Consider the following 23,192-nt stretch of genomic DNA (forward strand, 5'->3'; position numbering starts at 1 on the left):
AGACTCTCAAGGGTATCTTGGCGCACTGAAGAGGAAATCTACGATGCCGCTTGTGGCTTTCTTACATAATTTATCAATCTTGACTGGCTAAAGCGGCGGCTCAAACCTTATATCGCAGCTCATCGCAATAATTTTGCTTTTCTGAAGTAAGATACTGCGGAGACTCGACGGCGGTTGTATCCAATTCTTCGGAGACATTCATACCAGCTGGTCGTCAAAATGTCGAGCGGGCAAACCGACGCAATGTCGCAACCTCCCAGTACCTTTAGGACCAAGCAAAAACCTGAAAGACTGTAAGCTCAATACTCTAATCTGAGGCTTCTTCCGAAGCATCACAGCCAAAAACATCAACATTGTTTGCTAAAAAAAATATCATCTTTCTACACAGACCCATAACAGTCGAGAAACCCACACCATATACCTTTGATCTTGGCCGCCTCATGGCCCTAGACCCTAACCCTCTCAACCTCCCCGCAAATTCCCTCTCCAACCCACCCGTCCTCAACTCAACACTCAAATCCACCGCCCGTGACGGTGCCCAATGCCTCCTCAACCAGCTCCTAACCGCCTGCCCCATAACCAGCTCCGCCACGGACGGCGTTCTTCTCACCCTCCCTACCCCAGTAACCCCGCTCCCGCGCTTCAAACCACTCCCCACGCCCAAGCCGCCTACAAAATGGGAGCTTTTCGCGCGCAAGAAGGGAATCGGCAAATACAATAACAAACTTGGCGCTAACGAGGCCGAGCGGCGGAAGAAGTTGGTGTATGACGAGGAGAAGGGAGAATGGATGCCTAGATGGGGATACAAGGGCAAGAACAAGGCTGAAGATGACCAGTGGTTGGTGGAGGTGGATGATAAGAAGTGGAAAAAGGAAGAAGATATGAATATTCGGGGAGAATCGATCAGAAATGAAGGGAGAAAAGAAAGGATGGAGAGAATTCGGAGGAATGAGAGGAAAATGAGGGCGAATATGCGGAGGACCGGGAATGCGAAGAGCAAAGCTTGAAGGGGTTTGGATTCCCCGGGGGTTTTACGTGCAGGCGTTCTTTTTGTGACGGGTCAGTTAATACTTTTTGCAAGGCGTTGAAGGCCCATGGAACCATGGGATTGGTGTATGAACAAAAGTGTGGTTATATTGAATACGATACACTGAGAAATGAACATCATCGGCGCATTACCCAAGCACAACAGCTATTTTGTACGACTTGTGCCTAGCGCACAGGAAAAGCTGATTGAATACTGTAAATATCATAAAATGGAGCTATATTGCTGCTATTAGATAAAAGGATAAGTTGAATGTGAAGAGTTGCAGCTGATCAGAAGACAAGTTGCGAGTCAGACTTCACAGGATGCCTTCTCAAACAAGGTGCTATGATTGAATATGCAGAAATTACCAAATAGTTTATGTGGTCGAGACCAAATGCAAGTGGTCAAACGATACAACACACACTCTTATGTACGCAAGAAAAACATATGCAATAAGAAACACTCACACCAGAAGAAACCAGCAACTCCAACAAAACGATTCTCAAACAAAGTGGAAAGGAAAATAGATGGATCTCGCTCATGCGCCATTATATGCTTTAAGTAACAAAGAGAAAGAGAGGCGGGAAACCACAATATCTGGAGCTGATGTGAAAGGAAGGCGGTATGATTGTAGCAAGGACAAGGCGTAGCATCATCAAGCTTTGCAGTGCATCTGACGAAGTTGCAGTGCTGTGCAACAATGTCAATGTCAACAAAACAGAAAGGATAGCGGCGGACGAGGCGAAAAGTTGCTAGTAGGGGTATGGATCAACATGCCTTGAAGATAAAGGAAAACAGTAAGCCGAACACGCCAATTGTTGAATGAACCGAAAACGCCAGTGAAAATCATTTTTGCCATCCGAAAGAAAATTCAATGTCATAGTAGAGCTGTAAAAAAAAAAAGAAGACAAAAGGGAATAATTAGTGGATAAGAAAGCCAGACGACGTTTTATACTTAGTCGTTTGGTTGAATTAGATTTGAGAAAAGTTGTAATCGAGTCCTCGATCAAAATATCCGAAACACCGCGTTTACCGACAGTACCTAGATAGGTCACTTTCTGCCTAAATCTGAATGGGAGACAGTGGAGGCCCAAGTTCCGGGAGTTGTGAGGCAACTTTTAAATTATTATTGTCAATATTCGGGGGTGTTTTTCGGCCCTTTTTCAAGCTGCCAGAGCGGCTAGAAGCCTTGGTAGCGGTGCCGCTAGAACCTCCGTCAATAGGCTGGCTGCTGCCCGAAGAAGATATGGCCCTTTCTTCAACTGCTTCTGAAGTAGCTGGCGCAGGAGGTGCGATTGTTTTGTTCAAAGCAGCCTCTTTTAGTTGCCGTTCATACTCGAGTTCCTTTGCAAGATATTCCTTCTCGGTCCAACAACCTTGCCAGCAGTTCTTCCAGTCACAGACCAAAAACTGGAAGCAAAAGCCGTCGATTTTCATACAGGGCTGGAAGCAGATGCAGAGGTTCCGGTAGTCCATCTTGTTTTTGTCAACATAGGAATGAAGAAGGCTCAAGTGGCAGGTAATAGCGAACAATAGGTAATAGTTGAATGGTGGTAGCTTCGAGAGCTCGTCCTTCAATAGTTGCGGCGCTTTGGTGGCTCCAGCGCATTTCTCTGCTATCATGGCCTGCGTTGCTTTGGGGAATATCTCATCCGGCAACTCGCGAAGCCATGCCTTGAACATCGACCCAATGGTGTTAACATCATACAAATCTGGCTCGTCGAAGAGGTTGATGTCCAGTTCTAATAAAGATATTAGCCCTGAAGATGCTAGGTCATTCAAGTAAATCCGAATTTGTGCCATACCTGTGTCGAATCGTCTCTGCCAGTGCTTGATCTCTTTTCCACTACCGGGGACACGGTAAAGGCCTTCTTCCTCGCAGCCCTTAAAGTTCAAATAACTAAGATATAAGGTTAGCACACAATCTATAACACTGCATTAGGCGTACCTCTACGTACTCAATACACCTCCAAGGCAATGCCGGCATCCAATATTCCGTCTTATCTTTCGAAGCCTCCAGTCTCTTGGAAATTCTTGTCCGTCGGGCTTGTTCGACGAGTGGAAGATTGATAACCGAACAGACATAACTATCATCTGTAACCAACTCTCGCTCATGAATGCTGTTACTCTTCGTAATCTTGCCGAAAAAGCCTTTACCAGCCCTCCCAAGTCGGTCTGCAGCACCACTGGAAGTTTGTTTTAAATTATTAAACAATGATGAACCTGTGACCTGATTAAGTGAAGAGCTAATCATTGCACCAGCATGTGCCCGCTCTCTCCTTGAATAATTGCTGCGTTCCTCGGCGGGAGGGCGATCCGCAGAACGATTACGTACGGTGGAGCCCATGGCGTCATTAAATGATCGTTCGGGCTGCAAAGGAGCTGTTTTCAGGGGCGCCTGCGCCTCTTCTCTGCTAATCTCTTCAAGTCGTAGTAATCCGTTCGAAGGTCGCCTCGTGGCACTTGGTCGACCCGCCGAAAGAGGTTCATCAACACGAATAGACCGGCTTCGGGTGAGAAGGCTGGCAAATCGGGGTTTACTCTTCTTGGGCGTCAGCGTATGGATATTTTCAATATCTTCAGTCGCTTTCCCATTAATGCTCTGCGGACTAGACTGGGATTTGTCATCGAAACCCTCCCCTGAACAATACAATTAGCTGCAAGTGACTATATTTGGAACATGTTATATAGTTTGTACCTTTGCTTTTTCCAGATCCGGTAGAAGCCTTTGCAAGGCTTGATGACGAATTGTTATGGCCCTTTGATTTATGAACGATCCTATCTTTTGAGCTGCCCCGGCTAACGGGTTTCTCCTCCGGTCGACCAAGAGAAGTATCAGAAATGTGAACTTTATTGGTGGATCTTGAGGCCTTAAAGTTCGTAAAAAAGGACTTGGATGTATCTCTACCGTGTTTTGAGGTGTCTCTGGGGGAGGAAGGAAAAGGCGGAATTGCAGTTATATCCGGAGTTTGCGGGATATCGCCATTATCCGTGCTGATAGAGGTACCCGGGGACCTTGCACCCGAGGCTGATTTTTCCGACCCCAGGTTTGATCGTGCCGTCACGGGGCGAATGGTGGCACCTTTGAATGTAGATCCGGTCGAAGATAGAGGCGATATAGGTGTCAAGGGAGTCGTGGGGTTAGGACTGTTCAAGGGCAAAGGAGATTTCGAGTTATCGCTGAAGTTTGACTGTCCCAAGCTCAGCGTTGGGGCGCGGGAGGACTTTTTAGTCATGATGTATGATTTTGAGAATGTTGGTTTATGCGAGGTGAAACCTGGGCGCGAGAAACGTTTGGATCCCCCTAGTGTGGACTCGAACTCTAAGGTGAAACGGTTGGGCAGGAGGCGGGAGTAAAACAGGGGAGTCAGAGGAGGGGATGATGATGGGTCGATCTGTTCCATGTCGTATTAAGTTAGCAAAATTTATGCGTGCCATTTCATCATATTACAGGTGCTCTGAATGATGACCTGAGGTATGTCCGAGTACGTGGGCGGAGAGTTTTTCGAAATATAAAACATGAGACAAGAACCTCACCGTTCAAGAAAGCCACGCCGCACCACAACGCGAAGCAAACGGCCTCACAGCTGGTCAATGCCCACAGTGCAAGCACAGCAAGCAAACACGAAAGCAAGGCTGGGTTGGGGGTAATAGCGTCAACCTCAAGTGGTTGGGGTCACGGCGGAAACTATTAGGGAGCCCAGCAAGGGATTACGCGGGGTGGCGATAGGGTTAATTGCAGCGTCTCAACGCCCCATTGAGGATCTCCCAAAGTTCCTGAGCCACTGAAGGGGGGGGGTGTGGTCCAAGGTGCAAGAGTATGAGTAGCACAAGAATTGGCTGTTGTGGCTAGGTATAGACTAGGCAGTAAAAAGCTAACGTTATATGTAAGTTGGAATGCACAAGCAGCAGGAACAGACATGGCTTGGGAAGCAAGACAAGGTGACGCAGCAGTTAGAGGATGCAAGCAAAGACAACCAACAGAAAAACAAAGTACACATGTGCAACAACGGTTCTCTAAATTCAATAATGACAATGATAATGGCTGGTCCCTCTTTCTTTCTCGTGACGCCCAAGGCAGGATTCAGTCTTGGGTTCAGCACCAGATTCCGCAAGCAAGGATGTGAAACAATGGATGGATCAAAGTCGGTGGAATGTTACTAGCACGTACCTTTCTGCAGCGGGCGAAGGATGTGTTGCTCTATATTGGTGATATGGCCCGGATTTCAGTTGGTGGTGTGTAACCCGTGTTTATTTACTGTCCTCGGGAGCCCAAGGTCGAATTAACAGACAGTGTGGCCTGCATCAGGAAATCGGAGGTGGACAGCGAATGATCCTGGTCTGCACACGGAGGAAGGATGTAGGGAGTGGTATGCGTCTGGCATACGCGACAGGAGGAAGATCGAGGGACGAGAGCAGAGGTCGAGAGACAGCGTGGTCAAGAAGGGTCGAGCTGAGATTACGTTTGATAGTTAATGAGAGGGGGGATAAAACACCACGGTAGGGGAAGACTGTGCGTTGAGGCGGTATCTCATGCCGGCGGGTGATATTATATGGATGGGCTGCGGAGGATGGGGATGGTGAGGAGTTGTCCAGGTCGACGTTGGTTGGGTCGGATTCCTATTTTTGCTTGGTCCCTGTCCCTTAAAACCGCCTCTAATCTTACTAGTCCGCTTTGGTCTTTGGCGCTCTCACTAATGCAGGTGCGGCTACCGACGACCACCACCCAAGCTAAAGAGTACCGCCAGAGATCCTCCTAAACAAGCAAGCCATTCAGGGGTACCGCTGCGTGCACGGAGGATTGCTATTCTTGTTCTTGACAAGAGTTCAATCATCGTACTTTGGCTGTGAGACACCTGACTCTGCTGTCGTGGCTCCGTGGGGGGTTCCGGGAGAAGGGGGGGGGTCGTTGTTTTACAGTGCCCGTCAAGGGCCCTTTGCTCTCCATTAAGAGAGAAGCAATGATCCGACGAATTCAAGCTGAATCTCGTGCAGATGACGACGAGCCTTACGACATTACGGGGTTCACGCATCCAAAACTAGCAAAAAGTCAATTTGGCGAGAGTCTCTGGGCCGAGTCCGGAGTGTGGATAGCATGTCCTTCAGCGGAGCGACTACAAGCTCGCTCCTCGTTCTTCTCCCAGCTCACATTTTCATTGGCTCGACGGGCTACGGCGTACGGCGTCAGACAACTGATGCAGAAGAAAACGGTCTGTCAACCATCATCCATCATTGCCAGCAACGTCAGGAAATCCAGGGTCACCTGTTTATCGAAGATCGTAGACAAACAGATGCGCGATCGCCGCCCGCAAATTGTTTAAGCCCGCTGTCTGCCGGATTGTATCTTTACTCGTGCAAGGATCGTAGAACTCGGGTCACGTCGACAGTAGTATCAATACCCCATACCCTAGCACAAAGTTGGCGCCCTCCGAATATTCGTCGAATCAGGAAGACGGGCCTAAACGCCCTGTCAGGATTCGTCGGTGAAACAATCGTGAGGGGTGAAGGACAACGCGACCTTCATACATATCCTAGCATAATAAGAGCGCGGAATGCACTCACAGTTTCAATATCGTGGATTCGGAGAACTCCGCAATTACGGAGGAGAAGAAGAAAAAAAATATATTAAAAAAAAAAGGTAGTTAAATCCTGACCACGCAAGTGCCTCCTTTGAAAGGCATGGAATCATGGATAGCCCCGCATGCACGGCCTCGCCGGTTACGATCAGCCAAAGAACGGAAGTTTAGCACGATGATCGTAGATGAGCGATAGAGTTGCGCCCAACCCAACACTTGTCCGAGGGAATGGGACGCAGCTTGTGTGGCCCAGCAAACTCCACGGGCCAAGGATGAAACAAAGGAACCTGCTCAACTATCATTTGTTCGCTACGGAGTACATATCTGTTGTCGTGGTTCAGAAGAATGCCAAGACCATGTGATAACCTGTAGTAGCCCCTTTTGACTTTTCTCTGCAACTTCACCACACCTCATTCCCTGTCACCTGTCTTAACAATCCGCCAAACTGAACTGGCCAAGCTTGTCGAGTGAAGTAACATGTCTATGATGCAAAGTACATGAGGTGGATGACATAGCCTATAGTAACTATTCATCAAAGTTCCTTCTATGGTTGTGGCCTAGCACTTTTCGCAATTTTTCAGCAAACTTTGACCCGTTTTTACATTATCATTCATTGGTCATCATGTCTCTTGTTTCGGGCCCAGGAAGAGGCGGCACTGGAAGCCAGGGTCAAGAATTGTTTGTGGAAAAGCATGTTGATTACATCAAAAGCCTCGATAAAGTGTGTGCGGCCTTTCGATCCTTGCCCCCGTGGTTCTTTTCTTGAGTAGACTCCCCGAAATGGATGTTGACCAGATTCTTTCTGTATCAGCGGAAGGATGAGTATGAATACTGGCTGACAGAGCACTTGCGGCTCAACGGTGTTTACTGGGGGCTCACCGCTCTTCATCTCCTTGGGCATCCCGAAGCTCTTCCCCGAGATGACACCATTGACTTTGTTCTTTCCTGCCAGCATGAAAATGGGGGCTTTGGTGCAGCACCTGGCCATGATCCCCATATGCTTTATACTGTCAGTGCAGTTCAGATCCTAGTAACAATTGATGCGGTGGGAGAACTGGATAAAAGAGGTCGTGGGGGCAAAGAAAAGGTCGGATCATGTATGTCATAACCTTTCCTTGGTTATGTTTACAATTGGCATGCTGATATGTATAACTGCAGATATTGCTAACCTTCAGGACCCCGTCACTGGCACATTTAAAGGTGACGAGTGGGGGGAAACTGACACACGGTTCCTTTACGGGGCGTTCAATGCACTGTCACTACTAGATCTCCTCTCCATGGTTGATGTGGGCAAAGCTGTTTCCTACGTCCAGTCCTGCGCAAATTTTGATGGAGGCTACGGTGTGCGGCCAGGGGCCGAGTCTCACGCCGGCCAGATATTTGTTTGCGTGGGTGCTCTGGCTATTGCTGGACAACTCGACCTGGTGGATACTGAACGGCTTGCTGCGTGGCTAAGTGAAAGACAGCTAGACAATGGCGGTCTGAATGGCCGACCGGGTAAAAAAGAGGATGTCTGCTATAGTTGGTGGGTCATGAGCAGTTTAGCCATGCTTGGGAAACTCCACTGGATTGATAGGGATAAACTCATCGGCTTCATCCTCAGCTGTCAGGTATCCAGCTCCTTTCCTCTTAATCCTCTTTCTTTGACTAAGTAGGGTGCTAGGATCCTCAACTTGGTGGCATTGCTGATCGACCAGAGGATATGGTGGACGTTTTTCACACTGTCTTTGGAATTGCGGGCCTCAGCCTACTCAAATACCCCGGCATTAGAGAGGTTGACCCAATCTAGTAAGTGTTTGCTCTTCTCTCCTTCATTGGTTGTGGAATTTTCTAGGATTCACTAACATGCACCTCAAGCTGTATGCCCAAAGAAGCCACATCCAGAGCCCTGAAGAGGTAGCAGGGACAAATAAGGACATTCCCAAGTAGAACTTGGGTTTCTCTGTTGCTTAGACTTTGCCAATCGTTTTTCCAGACAATCATGTGTTTTGCATTCTTATCTCCCTCCTGCAATCTAATAACCCGTCGGACCTCTTCACCATGGACGGGGGGATACAAGGCAGGAGGAGAGCAGCATCAACTGCGCCTTACATCCCGCTTCTGGATCTCAGAGTGTCAGTCTCCGAGACAAATAAGCCGCAGTGGACATCAATTGTCAATGGATAGCCCCGTTTTAGCGTTTTTAAGCTGTTGTCGAGATTCTCAATATGAATATCAAATTTCCTCCCCCAACAGCTTGGCTGCTGAAGGCCCGCCACCTGTATGTGTGTGTGTGTGTTTGTATGCGCTGGATAGGCGTGTGGCCGATGTCCTTTTCCGTCGCGATGCCCCGCCAACAACCAGTTCCCTTTTTGGTAGTAGGGCGGTATTTACACCGTTCCTGCCGTTACAGCGGGGAGGACCTTCCGCCCTTCGCTAAGTCCAGCCTTCCTGCTTGTATCGCGAGAAATATTACTGCTTTATTTCAGGTTCCTGCCAGTTTCGATCAGACAAAGCCACAACAACACAACGTCCCTCGACAGGCCCTTTCGTCTCTCCTCTTCGTTCTCTCTGCAACTTCAATTCTCTCCTCCCGTGTCCAACAGCCTAGAGGAGGGAGCGTTCCACCCTCAGTGCTATTTCTCAAAAGCATTTATTTATCTTAGAGCGACCTCTCCCTCGGTTTCAACCTGCGTCCTTTTTCAATTTTGTTGTCTTGGTTGTTATTCGGCCCATTGAAGGCCCCGTTTCTGGCATCATGCCGTCTTCTGCCATTCTCAAATGCAATATCTGTCCAAGAAAGCCTAATTTCAGTGATGTGTCTCATTTGTTAACCCACGTTAGTTCGAAGGGGCATTTGTCTCATTACTTCAAATTGCAAGTACGCAGCCATCAGGAGCCAGGAGCCGGTGAGTTGCTGGCAGAGTACGACCAGTGGTACAGTGACCATAACCTTGCTGGGTTGCTCTCCGAACGCATGCTTGCAAAGGAGGCTAGGAAAGTGAAAGGCCGCAGTGCAGTCACCTACAGCAACAAGCTACCCAACCGCAGAGCATCGACGTCGATGATTCCGCCTTCCGCTCACGGGCCAGCTCGGACTGACCAGCGTCATATCCCTAGCTACGTGGACCCTGACTTATCCCAGTCGTACAGTATGGCTAAACCTCACTCTTCTTCCGACCCTCGTGTACAGTTATGGCCCGGGGCCCCAAAACGCAGATCCCTACCCACGCGAGCTTCGGCACAGAGCGCGTGGAAGGTCGAATTTCCCGAGTCTGACGAAGGTGAAGATATGAGCCCGCTAGCACATCGAGCAAGGGCGCCATTGGGTTGGTCCATGCAAACCGAAAGCCCTACGGGCCATCGAAATCGGCGACCCATAACGCCAGATCCTTTCCTCGACTATGCAAGCTACGAGGAAGATGACGATGAGAGCGAACAAAGGGAAGAGATCTCGAAGCTCAAGGGCATACTCTGGCCCGGTATGGATATTTTTGACTCGGCAACGGAGCAAATGAGACGAAAGCGTAACCAGAAGAAAGACGGGAGCGTCTTAAAACAGATGGAGAAAACCTCGGAGACTGTTGAACCAACAGAGCTTGTCTTCTCCCCGGGAGGCACGCTACGAAAGGCGCGTCTTATCTCAGGAATGGTTGATGACAGTAGTCCTCTCAAGGGAGAGACTCCAATTCCCAAAAAGCGCGTGACTCGGCCCAGAAGACAGCCGTTGTCCCAGGTCAACCCCAATCGTATCCTGCGAAGCCACACAAAACTGAGAAGAAAGCCCAACGGTCAGGATCGACCGATAGGATTGGAATGCTATTCGCGACAAAGCCTTTCATTTATGGAGAGCCCACAGCATGACCGCAGGAACGCGCATTTTGGGGCAGGCTTTGGCATGCAGGATGAAAATTTCAGGCTGAGTTTTCAAACTTTCGAGCAAAAGTCCTCCCATGGATTCGAAGTTTTTAAAGATGGCAAAGACCACAACAATGGTGTCGACTTTAGCCTCGGGCCCAAGTCATTCTATAACCCTCTGGGTAGTTCCGGCTCTCTCGCCTTGAATCACCAAGCCAGGAATCTCAATGGCCTTAAGCATTTTTCCGGCAAATCTATCCATATTCCAGAGTATAGGGGCAAGGAAAACATCGAACCCAACCTTACCCAGAGACTTGACGGCCAATATATGGAACCGAATTGGGATCCAATGCATCTCGCAACTGATAGTCGGTATGGCTCACAATACTTGTATGGGACAGCTCTCCACAGCTATACCTCGTTCGGTGAGACCGACAGCTTCGGCTATCCTTCAAATCCGCTCAGCTGTTCCCTTGCTCAAATACAACAAAATGGAGATCAAAAGCGCAGTTCAAGCGTTTTGATGACGGGTCTACTCGAATCTCCTGTGCATAACGTCCCGAAAAGCGGTCGTGAGGTTTCGCCAGACGGTACAGTGTCGGAGATCGACCAAGACGACCTTGGGCAGATGTACTTCAACGAGTTTACCGCGTGATACGAAAATCAAGCGGACCCGTGCACTTGAACACATGAGGCTGGGCAGCTACTGGTAGCTTTAAGGGTGGGGAAAGCACAAGTAGAAATGGATGGTATGGGCAGCATTTACTCTCCTTAGTACTTCAGTGCATTTCTTATTTGCACTTCCCTGGGCCTATTCCATATGATGTTTAGACACTAGCGATGCATCCCGGTTGCGTTAGCGGAGGGCGTTATGATGACGCGGGGAGGGAGAAGATTGAGTATCCTTGGCTGGCTAATGCCATAGCAGAATTCGATTAGATTGTATGATAGATAGTTATATTAGAATCAATGCCTGTTAACAGGAAGGCTCCTGGTCGAATGATGATTCTCAGTATGATCATGGTTAATCACCATCATCCATGCTGCAAAAGGCGTCTTTATTAAGTGATCCGGATAGTTACACACATATACTCCGTACACCTCGCCCGCATCAGTGCAGCCTTCATGGCACTGGACCGCCCAGCGGTATGTAGGTTTGATGTAAGGCTGAGTGAAGGATTTACTGTAGTTATTTGATTTAGGGGCTGGGGCATTATGAGGTAAGACACACGGAGTACATTTATCTGGGCCGGACAAGTATTGTCCTGCCCACGACAGATCTATCTTATGTTCTTTTCGGTGAGTTAGTCAAGGGTCCTTTTCCGCAATTCAAAGGATGGGCAGGATAAGTTCATTGTGCTCACCTCATTGATTAACTAGTTATGTTACTCCGTAGTTAGTTAATGCAATAGGAAGGTTACACGCCAAGCACGGAGCAGCCAACCAGCGAGCTCCTGGCCGTTGCGCGTTTAATTGGTGTCCGGACGCGTTTATTTCACGCTCTCCGAGCTTCAAGCTATCGATCTTCTACTGGTGCATTGTTTCGGACCGTCGAAAATATGAGCCAATCTAGCTCCTTGAAGAGGAAACAGCAGCCTACTATTTCGAGTTTCTTCGGCAAAACCACGTCATCTTCCGGTGAAAGCACGAACAAGAAGGCCAGTCTCAATGGGCTTGGACGCGCGAAGCAGAGGATCAGAGAGGAGGAGAGCAACCTGAGCCCGAGCCCTGAAGATAAGGGTGAATATCTGGACGATGAAGATGAGGATATTGTGCCACCGTCACGGAAGAGAGTTAAGAGTAGCCGGATTTCAACGGACGGAGCGAATGCCGCAGCCAAGGGGAATGACGACGACCTTTCCCAGAGCCCGCATAGAAATGTGCCCGCATCCTCGCGAACTGAAAGGTTTCGATTTCAAAGCTCGCCAGTGTCAAGTCTAGATGCAGAGGGAAGCCAGGTAGAAGGGAGGGAAGCAATAGACACCGAGAGAGAACGAAAGAGGAAAGAGAATTTGCATCAGAAATTTGTTAGGAGACTGGGTGGACCTGGTTGTCTTCCGTCATTGGAACATGGTTCGAATGCAAATACCGCAATGACTGAAGGAGGAGAGGATGAGGACGAAGCCTTGGACGAGGAGGACGTTGCTCCGCCTCCATCTACAAAAGCTAGAGGGGCGAGAAAAGCAGCTTCCACGAAATTGACACCGCTAGAAAAGCAGGTCATTGATATTAAAAACAAACACAAGGATGCTATACTTGTTGTAGAAGTTGGCTATAAATTCCGCTTTTTTGGCGAGGATGCGAGGATTGCGGCGAAGGAGCTAAGTATTGTGTGCATTCCGGGTAAATTGAGATTTGATGAACGTAAGTTCGCTTTCACGAGCAATCCTACGATGAAAAGAGATCTATGCTAATCACACCCCATATCCAAGACCCTTCTGAAGCTCATCTAAATCGGTTCGCATCCGCCAGTATTCCCGTTCACAGACTACATGTCCATGTAAAACGCCTCGTCAGAGCGGGTCATAAAGTCGGAGTCGTTAGACAGCTTGAAACAGCTGCATTAAAAGCCGCAGGGGATAATCGCAACGCTCCGTTTGAGCGGAAGCTTACACACCTGTACACCAAGGGAACGTATATTGATGACACGGAGGAGCTTGAAGGCTTAAATGCAGTGGGTGCCAACAGCGCCGCTCCTGCTACCGGTTATTTGCTCTGCATGACAGAGAGCAATGCAAAGGGCTGGGGCAATGATGAGAAGGTACAAGTTGGTATCTTAGCTGTCCAGCCCGCCACCGGGAATATCATTCATGACAGTTTTGAAGATGGGTTCATGCGCACCGAGATTGAAACAAGGCTTTTGCACATTGCCCCTTGCGAGTTCCTCTTGATCGGAGACGTGTCAAGGGCAACGGATAAGCTTGTGCAGCATTTGAGTGGCAGCAAGATGAATGTCTTCGGTGACAAGGTCCGGGTCGAACGAGTTTCCAAGTCGAAGACAGCCGCCGCTGAGTCGCACAGTCATGTGTCTAGTTTCTATGCTGGGAGAATGAAAGCTACAAGTACGACCCAGGATGAGAGGGCGAGAGACCTGTTAGACAAAGTTTTGAATCTTCCAGAGGACGTTACCATCTGTCTCTCTGCTATGATCAAGCATTTGAAAGAATATAACCTGGAAAATGTTTTTGATCTCACGAAGTACTTCCAGCCCTTTTCCGCCAGGTCACATATGCTGCTGAATGGTAATACATTGATCAATTTGGAAATATACCAAAACCAAACGGAACAAACTTCAAAGGGGAGTCTATTTTGGACTCTCGATCGCACGAAAACGAGGTTCGGGCAACGGTTGTTGCGGAAATGGGTAGGGAGACCTTTATTGGATAAGCAAGAGCTTGAGGATAGGGTCGCAGCGGTCACAGAGCTGAAAGATTCAGACGCAACCCCTAGGGTTGGGCGATTAAAGACTCTTCTATCCAAGGTCAAAACTGACCTGGAGAAAAATCTTCTCCGCATATACTACGGAAAGGTAGGCTTCACTACCATATAGATTGGAGTGCCGAACCCTGACATTATCCTAGTGTACACGCCCAGAGCTTCTCACGGTGCTTCAGACGTTGCAGTTGATAGCAACAGAATTCTCGCACGTGAAGTCGCCAGCGGATGCTGGCTTTGATTCGCCCGTCATCAACGAAGCTATCAGTCAACTGCCTGTTGTCCTCGATGATGTCGTCTCCTACCTAAACAAAATTAATTTGCATTCCGCGAAAGCTGATGACAAATTTAGCTTCTTTCAAGAATCAGAGGAAACAGATGAGATTACCGAACAAAAACTTGGAATTGGGAGCGTGGAGCACGACCTCGAAGAATACCGCAATACGGCCGCCGAAATTCTGTGTAAAAAGAAGGTGTGCTATGTCACAAACGCGGGCATTGAGTATCTTATTGAAGTGGAAAACTCGTCGCTTCAAATGAAGAAAATACCAGCCTCGTGGCGAAAGATCAGCGGTACAAAAAAGGTCTCACGTTTCCATCCACCAGAGGTAGTAAATTTGATGAGGGAGCGAGATCAACATAAAGAAGCCCTTGCAGCTGCTTGTGATAAAGCCTTTTTAGGTCTACTTGCCGATATCTCTACCAAATATCAACCCTTTCGGGATTGCATTCAGGCTCTTGCAACGCTTGACTGCTTCATGTCACTGGCAGCTGTAGCTGCTCAGCCCGGCTATGTTAGACCTACTTATGCTGATGAAGCCCGCATTAGCGTCCGAGGAGGAAGACACCCCATGGTCGAACAACTCCTCCTTGACACCTATGTCCCGAATGATACCGAGTTGGGCACTGATGGAACTCGCGCTCTGCTCGTCACGGGGCCTAATATGGGAGGGAAATCCAGCTACGTTCGTCAAGTAGCTCTGATATCTATAATGGGCCAGATAGGTTCCTATGTACCAGCAGAGTCAGCGACCCTTGGTATGCTAGATGCGGTGTATACTCGCATGGGTGCTTTTGATAATATGCTCGCAGGAGAGTCTACATTTATGGTCGAGCTTTCAGAGACTTCGGATATTTTGAAACAAGCTACTCCCCGCTCGCTAGTCATCCTCGACGAACTGGGCCGCGGCACATCTACTCACGATGGGGTTGCCATCGCGCAAGCGGTTCTGGACTATATGGTTCGGGATATTCGGAGCCTTACATTGTTTATCACACATTATCAACACCTAAGCAACTTAGCACGTACTTTTCCCAACGGTGAATTACGAAACGTGCATATGAAGTTTACCGAAAGTGGCAAGGATGGACAAGACATTACATTCCTATATGAAGTTGGTGAGGGCGTGGCACATCGCTCATACGGGCTAAATGTAGCCCGTCTGGCAAACATTCCCTCGTCAGTGCTGGACGTGGCGTATACCAAGTCTGCAGAGCTTGAAGAGAAGATCAAACGGAAGAACTTGGAAGGGATAGCCAAGGGGCTATCCAGAGTTCTCGAGAATGGAGAGAATGAAGGCGAACTGATGGAGAGGTTGCTGAGTGAGGTCGAGCAACTGTGATAATGAACGGAGATTCCGGCGATGATGTTATATCGTAAATACGGTCAGATATAGGATATATGGACCTGGTTATTTTAGCATTTGATACCCTTGAATTTGAGCTCCTGAAAAGGGTCGAAGCCTAGTTTTTGGGAGGATTTATACAGATGTAATGGGGGTCTGGAATAAAGATAAAATGATTAGTAGATGCCAGGTGCAAGTTTATCATGAGTCCCAATGGGCCATAGAGAGAAAGAATCGCTCGATAAACGATAGGGAATGAAGAGCCGCGATCGATTGTTTTTGGACAGAGAACAGTAGATCGTACGCTGAAAACAATATCTCAAGCCGTAACCATTATCTCATGAAATAAGTACCATCGAGGCTAGATAATTCCCACCATGGTATCTCGGCCTAGTTCTTCCACACGAGATTCTTTGCTCCATCCACAAACCTCCCTACTCAGAATATTCCATTTTCAAGACCCGATCGTCGGCGATTCAAGTCGAGACATCAAAATATGGAACGCGTAAACAGGACGATCGTGGATATCCTCATTCCCGCTCGGCAGCCAGAGATGTATTCATATCGAAGCAAAGAAAATCCAACACCGCAAAACCCCGCTGCTCCCCAAGTTTTTTGGCATTTATCTCAATCGGCGAGCTTCTCTCTCGGATTCGAGCAGGCAAAGGATGTCGTTGACTCTGACTGTTTGGTTGGAAAAACGCTAGTTAGTATCGAAGTATATCTTCTTCCATTATGTATCGGGTTGCGCGATAAACAGGTTAACAGACGGCGAGGGTCCTAGATCATACCTGGGCCCTTGACGTTGCGGATAATGCTTCGGTGGGAGTCATCCATGAATTCGACGCGGACCTGAGTGACACCTCCGCGGGAGCCTGTTTAAAACATCATATATCAGCCGTCCGCTCGTTTCCCCAATTATCGCATTTCTTCAACCGAGCTTCTGCAAATTAAACCGAGCTTTCTGGACTTCGACGCCGTGCTCGAAGCGATAACGGTCCTTTTTCCTCGCAGGAGGGGGAACGGGGTAGAACGTACCAGTGCGACCGAGGACACTGGTCACTCTCGCGTACTTGACAGGAACCTTGCCGGCGGCATCCATGTTGTCTCGTTGATTTGAGTAATTCGTCTAATGAAGACTTGCTGTTGGGGATGGCGGAATCAGCGGCAACGGCGCGTGGGAATTGTCGACGACAGGTTGTCTTTGGATCACCGTCGCTTTTTTGGTGGTTGAGGATAGGGCTCCTAGATTTGTTGTGGGGAGCAATTTCTGCCGAGAGAAGTTGTCGAGACGCTCGATAAATGGGAGGTTTACGCGAGCCTCCGAAACTGCGCCTAACCCGAAGCAGGTACCACTACCCTAGCCCTAAAAAGTGGCCGTATTCGGAATGGTTTCCAGCCCACCCGCAAGGTTGCAGCTCAAAACAAAATCCGGCTCCGACGCGACTTGCCGATGAGTCAATTCGCGGTCGCGACGGACACTGAGACCGTAAGTTTTCTAAAATACACCGCGCGAGCTTTCTCGGTGTGAAGTTGAGTACTGTAAATAATTCCCGGTAACAAGTTACTTGTTAATTGTTTGTTGGGCGGTTCCACGTGCTACCATTCGCCGCATCTGCTTCGCTGGCGGAGATCGATAACTAAGACGGCGGGGAACCAGAGATTGATAACGGAGTCACAACTTCAGAACTCCTTCAACCAAATCCACTGCATATGACTGACGGCTCCGCCATTATCCTGGGCAGCTATTTGGGTTATTAAATCAGGGGATACTCTGGAGTTCAGACTTGTTCTTGACATTCTTTTTCAGCGAAAGCTCTTTGTACTGACACGCTCGACGCGGAGCTTATACTTTTTGCAATTGCTGTCCCAGATCAATCGAACATAAAGCTTTCGAGTTGTATACCTGTCCTAGAAGGTCCAATTTGAGCATGGATTTAGTTAATCAGTGAGTCGCTAGTGTTAGCGAAACATTGCCTGGCCAATTGTTCTGAGCACTGACTTTTATGTCCAGTCTCGAAGGGCGCTTACTATTCGCAATCCCTAAAAGCAAGTCGTCTCCTTTCCCCCAAATCGCTATCCTGTAATACTCTTGAGTGTTCTTGGAGACGAATGCGTGTACTGGGCCTTTCAATTGAAACTGTGTCAACTCTTCTACCCCTAGCCAGGCTTCTAACTAGTTTTAACAGAGGGACGTCTCCAACAAGCCGCCCTGGACCTCCTAGCGGGCTGTGACATCCAATTCCGTCGCGAATCCCGCCTTGACATTGCTCTGGTTAAAAATCTTGACATCGCTCTGATTTTCCTTCCTGCGGCTGACATTCCAACCTTTGTTGGAGATGGATGCGTCGACCTAGGTATCACCGGTCGGGATCAGGTGGGGGAACATGACGCCCGCCTCCAACCAAGCGAACAATCCGGCGTCAGAGAGATTCTCGACCTTGGTTTTGGTGGCTGCAAGCTTCAGGTCCAGGTCCCAGCGAAAGGAGAAATAAAGGCGGCTAGTGAGCTAGTAGGAAAGAATGTGGTTACGAGCTTTACCGGCTTGGCTGAAGACTATTTCGCACGGTTGGAGGGTGCGCAAAGGAAACAAAACGGTCGATGGGATTTAAAGACGAAGATTAAGTACGTCGGAGGTAGTGTGGAAGCTGCATGCGCTCTAGGTGTGGCCGACGGAATTGTCGATTTAGTCGGTGAGCGATTCTGCTCCCTTACGAGTATTGCAGACCAGTATTTTGCTAACAAACGTTCCAGAGTCTGGTGAAACCATGAAGGCGGCTGGCCTTCAAGCCATCGACACAGTTGTTAACAGCACCGCCGTTCTCGTAAAATCCCGCAAGACTTCCAATCCTCTGGTTGAACTCATCACCTCCAGGATCCAGGGCGTAATCAGTATGTTTCTTAATTATGCATCCTCCTCAAGCGCTCATTCTAATTTTCTAGTTAGCCGCCAAAAAGTACGTCCTATGCCACTACAATATTCCCCGCAACCTTTTGTCCCAAGCAGCCAAGATCACCCCAGGAAAGCGTGCTCCAACTGTAACAGCTTTGGAAGAAGAGGGTTGGGTTGCCGTCAATTCTATGGTGGAGAAGAAGCTGGTGGCTACCGTGATGGACGAATTGACCAAAGTGGGTGCAACGGACATATTGGTGTTGGATATTGCGAACTCTCGGACCATATGAATGACGCAGCGAGTCAAATTCTTACACTTTTCTTTTTCTTTTTTTTTTCCGCCGCCGAATCGAAGGGAGTTTTGGTCTGCGAGGTTGGAAGTGAAGCTCCAAGTACGTTATCGTGCATGGAGGACATGTCCCTTTGGATCCGCGGATAAAATTTCATAGATGCGGGGCCAAAAGATGTTTTGACTAAAACAAGGCCGCCTTTTTTCCATCTAAATAAATAATTTAGGGTTAAATAATTCTTCCGGTAACTTATGATAATACTTTATGTCTGAATTCTCCATAGCACTTCAGTCGAAATAACCGGGGCGCTATATTTTGTCAACTGGATTGCGCATCAATTCTCTGGCAGGGTTCAAGTATGTATGTAACTACATGTGCTGTCCCTTGACACCTCCTAGAATCTGCTCTGCTGTTGAGTCATAATGTGTACAGAGTGCATATGCATAGTTTAATCCTGACCCGGAGAGGGAGTCCTTAAGAATGGCACAGTCTCTGTACAGTTTTCTCGGTTAAGGCTTCACAAGCTGGTCCAGCTGTGGCTTGTTGAAAAACAAAGTGAAGCCACACTTCACTTCACAAAACAATTCAGTTCATCAGCCACAGTGACTAGTTAGTAGCTGAAGTTCAACTACCGCCATAAAAGAGCCCCTTTTTCTGCTGTCTGCTCGCTTCCTCCCTCTTCTCTCACCGGCTCCGCTACTCATCAAGTTTCAACCATGCCTATTTACCTTTACACCATCTTGCAGCAGATGTATGAATGATTCTCGTTAAACGGAGTTCCTATGTTTTTGTGACTATGAGGTTCTTTATGACAATCCAAACCCTGAGTTTCTATCTCACTATTTTCACTAGCCCACTCAATACCAAATCTCACCTTACTGGCCATACTTACAGAGTATTTAACCAGAGCCAAAAGCTCAGTGGAGTCTCACTTTCCCCATCACCAAGATTAAAAGAGATCCTCAACGATATCATGCTTTGGAAACCGTGCTTTCGAACAGGGCGAGCATGCACGCACGCTTTGATACCCAGTGACTAATTTACTAACACTTACAACCGCAGAATTGACGAACCAACCAAGCCTCAAATGGGTACTCAGGTCCTCTACATTATTAATTCAGTTTTGGGGCACTATTCCCCCACGACCCCAACCATAAGACCGTCAAAATAACGACAACTTCATACTTTACTCGGAATCTTTGACGACAAAAGTATCAAGATTTACTCCACTGTTCCAGTGGCATAACTATTGGAGACACGGAACCACCTGATGGGAGCATCACACAAAACTCATCCAAAAAATAAAATGGTGTCTTTCCATATCTCCGCAAATTGCATCGGGCCGTCTTGTATGGACTGTGCCGGCAATTCTGAGCATGATATCCCCTGACCTAGAGTGACGTTAATCTCATGAAAAATTTCACTAGCCATTGTGGTCCGCCCAGTGTTACTTCATCGTCAGAAGAAATAGATAGAGCTGGAAAGGGATACGTTCTTCTGAGCGGTCCCGTACACCCACTCAAAGGAGAAGCCAAATACAGAGGCATTGAGGGCACATACACTAGGCTGCTCTAGAACTCTTGCGGCGAATAAATGAAAAGAAATTCATGAATAAAGCCTCATGTGGACTTGGGTTTGATTCTAATCCGCAGACATTTCATTTTACAATAATCAACATTGATACTTGCTTCAAGCTAGGAACCTTGGATTCTTTCGATGTTGACACAACATGGAAACATTGATTCTTGAGCTAATGCTAAGTTTATTTATACTTCCTAGGAAGGTACAATTTTCTTCAATGCGTTGCCGTCTACCGCCAAACGGTTTTTTATTGGGAATTTGCAATCACTATAATACCCAGGCAATCAAAATGATTATAGACAACTGAAGTCTTAACTAAAACCCATCGATGACCACCAGTTTGCGCTTCGAACCTTCATGAAGGATAGTTAGAATAGCTTTCAAAATTGGAAACGGAATTCGGATTACCTAGGAAAACATTCCATTAAGGTCACGACATGCCGCCCGGCTGCATCCCTTCTCTTCCACTCGGACTTAAATCGGTTTCCACGGCCGAAATCGTGATTCGGCGGTTGCATACCTAATCGCAAATAGCAAGGACTGTGAGAACCGGAATGCCACCCACCCACCCTCTTCGAAATAACGCTAAGAAGTTAATTAGCAGTGACATCTTGAGGAAGCCAAAGGCAAATATATGACTTGCCTAATCGGCCCGACGCCGGACTTCCGTACGATTACCCAGCCTTTCCTATTCATCGCGATCGACAATATATCGATACCGCGTGCACATCCGAAAATGTGCACGCGGTTCGGAGAAAGCGTGCGGTTAGTAAATGTTTCGAATACTGGAATCGAAATGACTACTTACCTCCGAGTACAGCGAAGTAGAAAAATATTCCCGCCACCCACCCGGAGCTTACGAGCTCTCGCAAAAATGAGGAGCCATCTGCTTCGGTAATGGTTAGAGGGGAGTTACATAAAAGTAATGGAAATGAGTCGCTTACCCTAACTGACAGCTATTCGGAATCGCCCACCGCCCCGCAAGGTTGTTGGAACCTTTGCAAAAATCGTTGAACCGGAATTGAATGTTAAAATGCGAACTCAATGTGGCAAGACCATAAAATCGTGAACCGACCTAAGACATAAAGCAGACCAAAAGCAAAAAGCAAAAAGCAAAAGAAGGGGGGAAAAAGCACAGAAATCCAGACCCAAACCCAAAAGAGCGTGCAACAATGTAATGGACTTCTCGTCCGAGATTCTCTAGGATGATTTTTTGTTTTTAATTTTTTTTTTTTTAATTTTTAATTTTTACCCTTTTTTTTTTGGGGGGGGGAGTTTTCGCTGAGAATCACGACTTCAGCGTAGGCTCAGAGAGCCCAGCCTCCACGCGATCTCAGTTTTTCTCGGCGCTGGTTCCAGAGTCTGTACACGTACATCGAAGGAATGTCTCGAGGGTCGTCGTCGTCGGTAATACCGTTGCGACGGTTCAGCTCTCGCTGAACCTGACCTAGTTGGGAGTACGCGCAGCTCCGTTCGCAGGGGCGACCTGAATGAGAGCGTAACTGGGTGAGCGAGGTACACCAGTATTCGATATATTTGTCGGTCTCTCCGTCGTTATCGGGTGCCGGTAAAGGAGTGACTTTCCATCCACCAAGTTTGCCAAGCAAGCTTGGGGTATGGTCTCGGTAGGTGTCGACACCGGGAACGATCCATCGATCGACTATCTTGACGTGGCCGCCGGAAAACTGGACTCGCTTCTCGGACTTCCTGGTTCCGGGCTTTCTCATGGCGCTTTTCAGCACGGGGGCTGAAGGCGGACCGCGAGATCCCGCGAATCGTCCAGGGTACTTGGCGTTGAGACGAGCGAGGACAGCTTTGGCGCTGCCGCGGAAATAGCCAGTCGACTCGAAGGGACCGGAACGAGTGGATGTGCCTGTGGCACGAGAACCTATTGCCGCCGCGGGTTCTGTCGAACGAGGGAGGCAGGCGGCGGTTGAACGAAGGGACGTGGTAACGCCACGAGTCGAGAGAGCGGTGCGCTCACGAGGAACTAAAGAACGTGAGGAAGCAGCAAACCGAGCAGAAGAAGAAACAGACGAAGAAGCAGAAGAAGCAGAAGAAGCAGAAACAACAGCAGAACGAGAAGAAACAGAACGCCCAGAACGCCCAGAATCAGAACGAGAAGAAACGGAAGAGGAAAGCCGCCCAGACGAAGACGAGGTAGAGGAAGAACGAGAGTCTGAAGTCCCAGAGGGACGAAGGGCAGAACGAACGACAGACGAGCCAGCAGCAGAGAACGACTGATTACGTATAACAGAAGAAGTGGCAGAAGCCGAACGAGTGTTTGAGATCCCAGAGGGACGAACAGCAGAACGAAGGGCAGAAGAACCGACGGAAGAGAAAGACTCATTGCGCACAACAGAAGAACTAACAGAGGTGGAACGAGTGGACTTGGGGATAGAGGAACGAACGCCATTACGTACAAACGACGAACCAGCAGAAGAGAAAGACACATTGTGCGCAACAGAAGAAGAACCAGAAGTGGAACGAGAGGCAGGGCCGGCTGAACGAGAGGAGCGACTCACCTCAGTGGGCTTGAAGCTCACCTTGTGAGGGAAGGGGTTGAACGGAGGTCCGTTGCGCCTTCGGGCCGCACGGTCGTTCGGGATGACGGGGATACCAGGGATGTGGTATGAAGAAGACATGATAACCTTATGCTTTGATAAAAAGGGATATTATGATAGTGGTATGGTATGATATGGATGGTATGGTAAAAGCATGAAGGTTGGAGAGGAGAAGAAGAGAGAAGAAGAAGAAGAAGAAAAAGAAAAAGAAGAAGAAGAGAAGAAGACGGGTTTATAAGCACAGCAACACGTCCCACGGGTCCAAAAACAGAGCGACGGCTGCCATAACAGGGAATTCTCCGTGTCTGGGAGAAGGCGCGCTGCGACCTCCAGGCGACGTGCTTTCCTCACAACTTGCCCCCGA

General features: G+C 48.3%; 9 protein-coding genes across 10 annotated transcripts; 6 read left to right on the top strand and 3 right to left on the bottom strand.

The window, feature by feature from the left end:
* The first annotated feature begins 202 nt into the window (after nucleotides 1–202).
* CIMG_07546 (ribosome biogenesis protein) lies at nucleotides 203–1,148 on the top strand. Its single transcript, XM_001240382.2, has 2 exons — nucleotides 203–293; nucleotides 389–1,148. Exons 1-2 carry the CDS (start codon nucleotides 220–222, stop codon nucleotides 1,005–1,007), a joined length of 693 nt encoding a protein of 230 aa, XP_001240383.1. The 5' UTR covers nucleotides 203–219; the 3' UTR covers nucleotides 1,008–1,148.
* Nucleotides 1,149–1,349: 201 nt separating this feature from the next.
* Nucleotides 1,350–5,912, bottom strand: CIMG_07545 (rho GTPase activator). Its single transcript, XM_001240381.2, has 6 exons — nucleotides 5,199–5,912; nucleotides 4,565–4,902; nucleotides 3,726–4,422; nucleotides 2,986–3,667; nucleotides 2,833–2,927; nucleotides 1,350–2,769 (listed from the first exon to the last, which is right to left on the bottom strand). Exons 3-6 carry the CDS (start codon nucleotides 4,261–4,263, stop codon nucleotides 2,090–2,092), a joined length of 1,995 nt encoding a protein of 664 aa, XP_001240382.1. The 5' UTR covers nucleotides 4,264–4,422; nucleotides 4,565–4,902; nucleotides 5,199–5,912; the 3' UTR covers nucleotides 1,350–2,089.
* Nucleotides 5,913–5,988: 76 nt separating this feature from the next.
* CIMG_07543 (uncharacterized protein) lies at nucleotides 5,989–6,348 on the top strand (the record flags this gene model as incomplete). The annotated part of the gene is made up of 1 exon (XM_001240379.1): nucleotides 5,989–6,348. One exon carries the CDS (start codon nucleotides 5,989–5,991, stop codon nucleotides 6,346–6,348), a length of 360 nt encoding a protein of 119 aa, XP_001240380.1.
* A 678-nt stretch (nucleotides 6,349–7,026) lies between these two features.
* CIMG_07542 (type II protein geranylgeranyltransferase beta subunit) lies at nucleotides 7,027–8,858 on the top strand. Its single transcript, XM_001240378.2, has 5 exons — nucleotides 7,027–7,324; nucleotides 7,415–7,700; nucleotides 7,762–8,213; nucleotides 8,267–8,391; nucleotides 8,461–8,858. The coding sequence occupies exons 1-5, from the start codon at nucleotides 7,226–7,228 to the stop codon at nucleotides 8,501–8,503; spliced, it is 1,005 nt and encodes a 334-aa protein (XP_001240379.1). The 5' UTR covers nucleotides 7,027–7,225; the 3' UTR covers nucleotides 8,504–8,858.
* Nucleotides 8,859–9,340: 482 nt separating this feature from the next.
* Nucleotides 9,341–11,438, top strand: CIMG_07541 (uncharacterized protein; the record flags this gene model as incomplete). Its single annotated transcript, XM_001240377.2, has 1 exon — nucleotides 9,341–11,438. The coding sequence occupies one exon, from the start codon at nucleotides 9,341–9,343 to the stop codon at nucleotides 11,093–11,095; it is 1,755 nt and encodes a 584-aa protein (XP_001240378.1). The 3' UTR covers nucleotides 11,096–11,438.
* A 520-nt stretch (nucleotides 11,439–11,958) lies between these two features.
* Nucleotides 11,959–15,497, top strand: CIMG_07540 (DNA mismatch repair protein MSH3; the record flags this gene model as incomplete). The annotated part of the gene is made up of 3 exons (XM_001240376.2): nucleotides 11,959–12,804; nucleotides 12,873–13,969; nucleotides 14,022–15,497. The coding sequence occupies exons 1-3, from the start codon at nucleotides 12,000–12,002 to the stop codon at nucleotides 15,495–15,497; spliced, it is 3,378 nt and encodes a 1,125-aa protein (XP_001240377.2). The 5' UTR covers nucleotides 11,959–11,999.
* On the bottom strand, nucleotides 14,747–16,750 carry CIMG_07539 (40S ribosomal protein S28). Its single transcript, XM_001240375.2, has 3 exons — nucleotides 16,539–16,750; nucleotides 16,292–16,375; nucleotides 14,747–16,184 (listed from the first exon to the last, which is right to left on the bottom strand). The coding sequence occupies exons 1-3, from the start codon at nucleotides 16,600–16,602 to the stop codon at nucleotides 16,123–16,125; spliced, it is 210 nt and encodes a 69-aa protein (XP_001240376.1). The 5' UTR covers nucleotides 16,603–16,750; the 3' UTR covers nucleotides 14,747–16,122.
* Nucleotides 16,751–17,134: 384 nt separating this feature from the next.
* On the top strand, nucleotides 17,135–18,956 carry CIMG_07538. Of its 2 annotated transcripts, none has more exons than XM_004445133.1 (5): nucleotides 17,135–17,448; nucleotides 17,515–17,549; nucleotides 17,690–18,193; nucleotides 18,255–18,392; nucleotides 18,444–18,956. In XM_004445133.1, exons 1-5 carry the CDS (start codon nucleotides 17,432–17,434, stop codon nucleotides 18,830–18,832), a joined length of 1,083 nt encoding a protein of 360 aa, XP_004445190.1. In that variant the 5' UTR covers nucleotides 17,135–17,431; the 3' UTR covers nucleotides 18,833–18,956. The 2 variants fall into 2 exon arrangements, with proteins under 2 accessions (XP_004445190.1, XP_004445191.1); XM_004445134.1 differs by having other exon boundaries at nucleotides 18,448–18,956.
* A 1,828-nt stretch (nucleotides 18,957–20,784) lies between these two features.
* On the bottom strand, nucleotides 20,785–22,909 carry CIMG_07537 (uncharacterized protein; the record flags this gene model as incomplete). The annotated part of the gene is made up of 6 exons (XM_001240373.2): nucleotides 20,785–20,849; nucleotides 21,073–21,150; nucleotides 21,219–21,339; nucleotides 21,413–21,464; nucleotides 21,639–22,654; nucleotides 22,790–22,909. 6 exons carry the CDS (start codon nucleotides 22,907–22,909, stop codon nucleotides 20,785–20,787), a joined length of 1,452 nt encoding a protein of 483 aa, XP_001240374.2.
* Nucleotides 22,910–23,192: the final 283 nt, after the last annotated feature.

This window comes from Coccidioides immitis (genome assembly GCF_000149335.2).
Source record: "Coccidioides immitis RS genomic scaffold supercont3.3, whole genome shotgun sequence".
Lineage (NCBI taxonomy): Eukaryota > Fungi > Ascomycota > Eurotiomycetes > Onygenales > Onygenaceae > Coccidioides > Coccidioides immitis.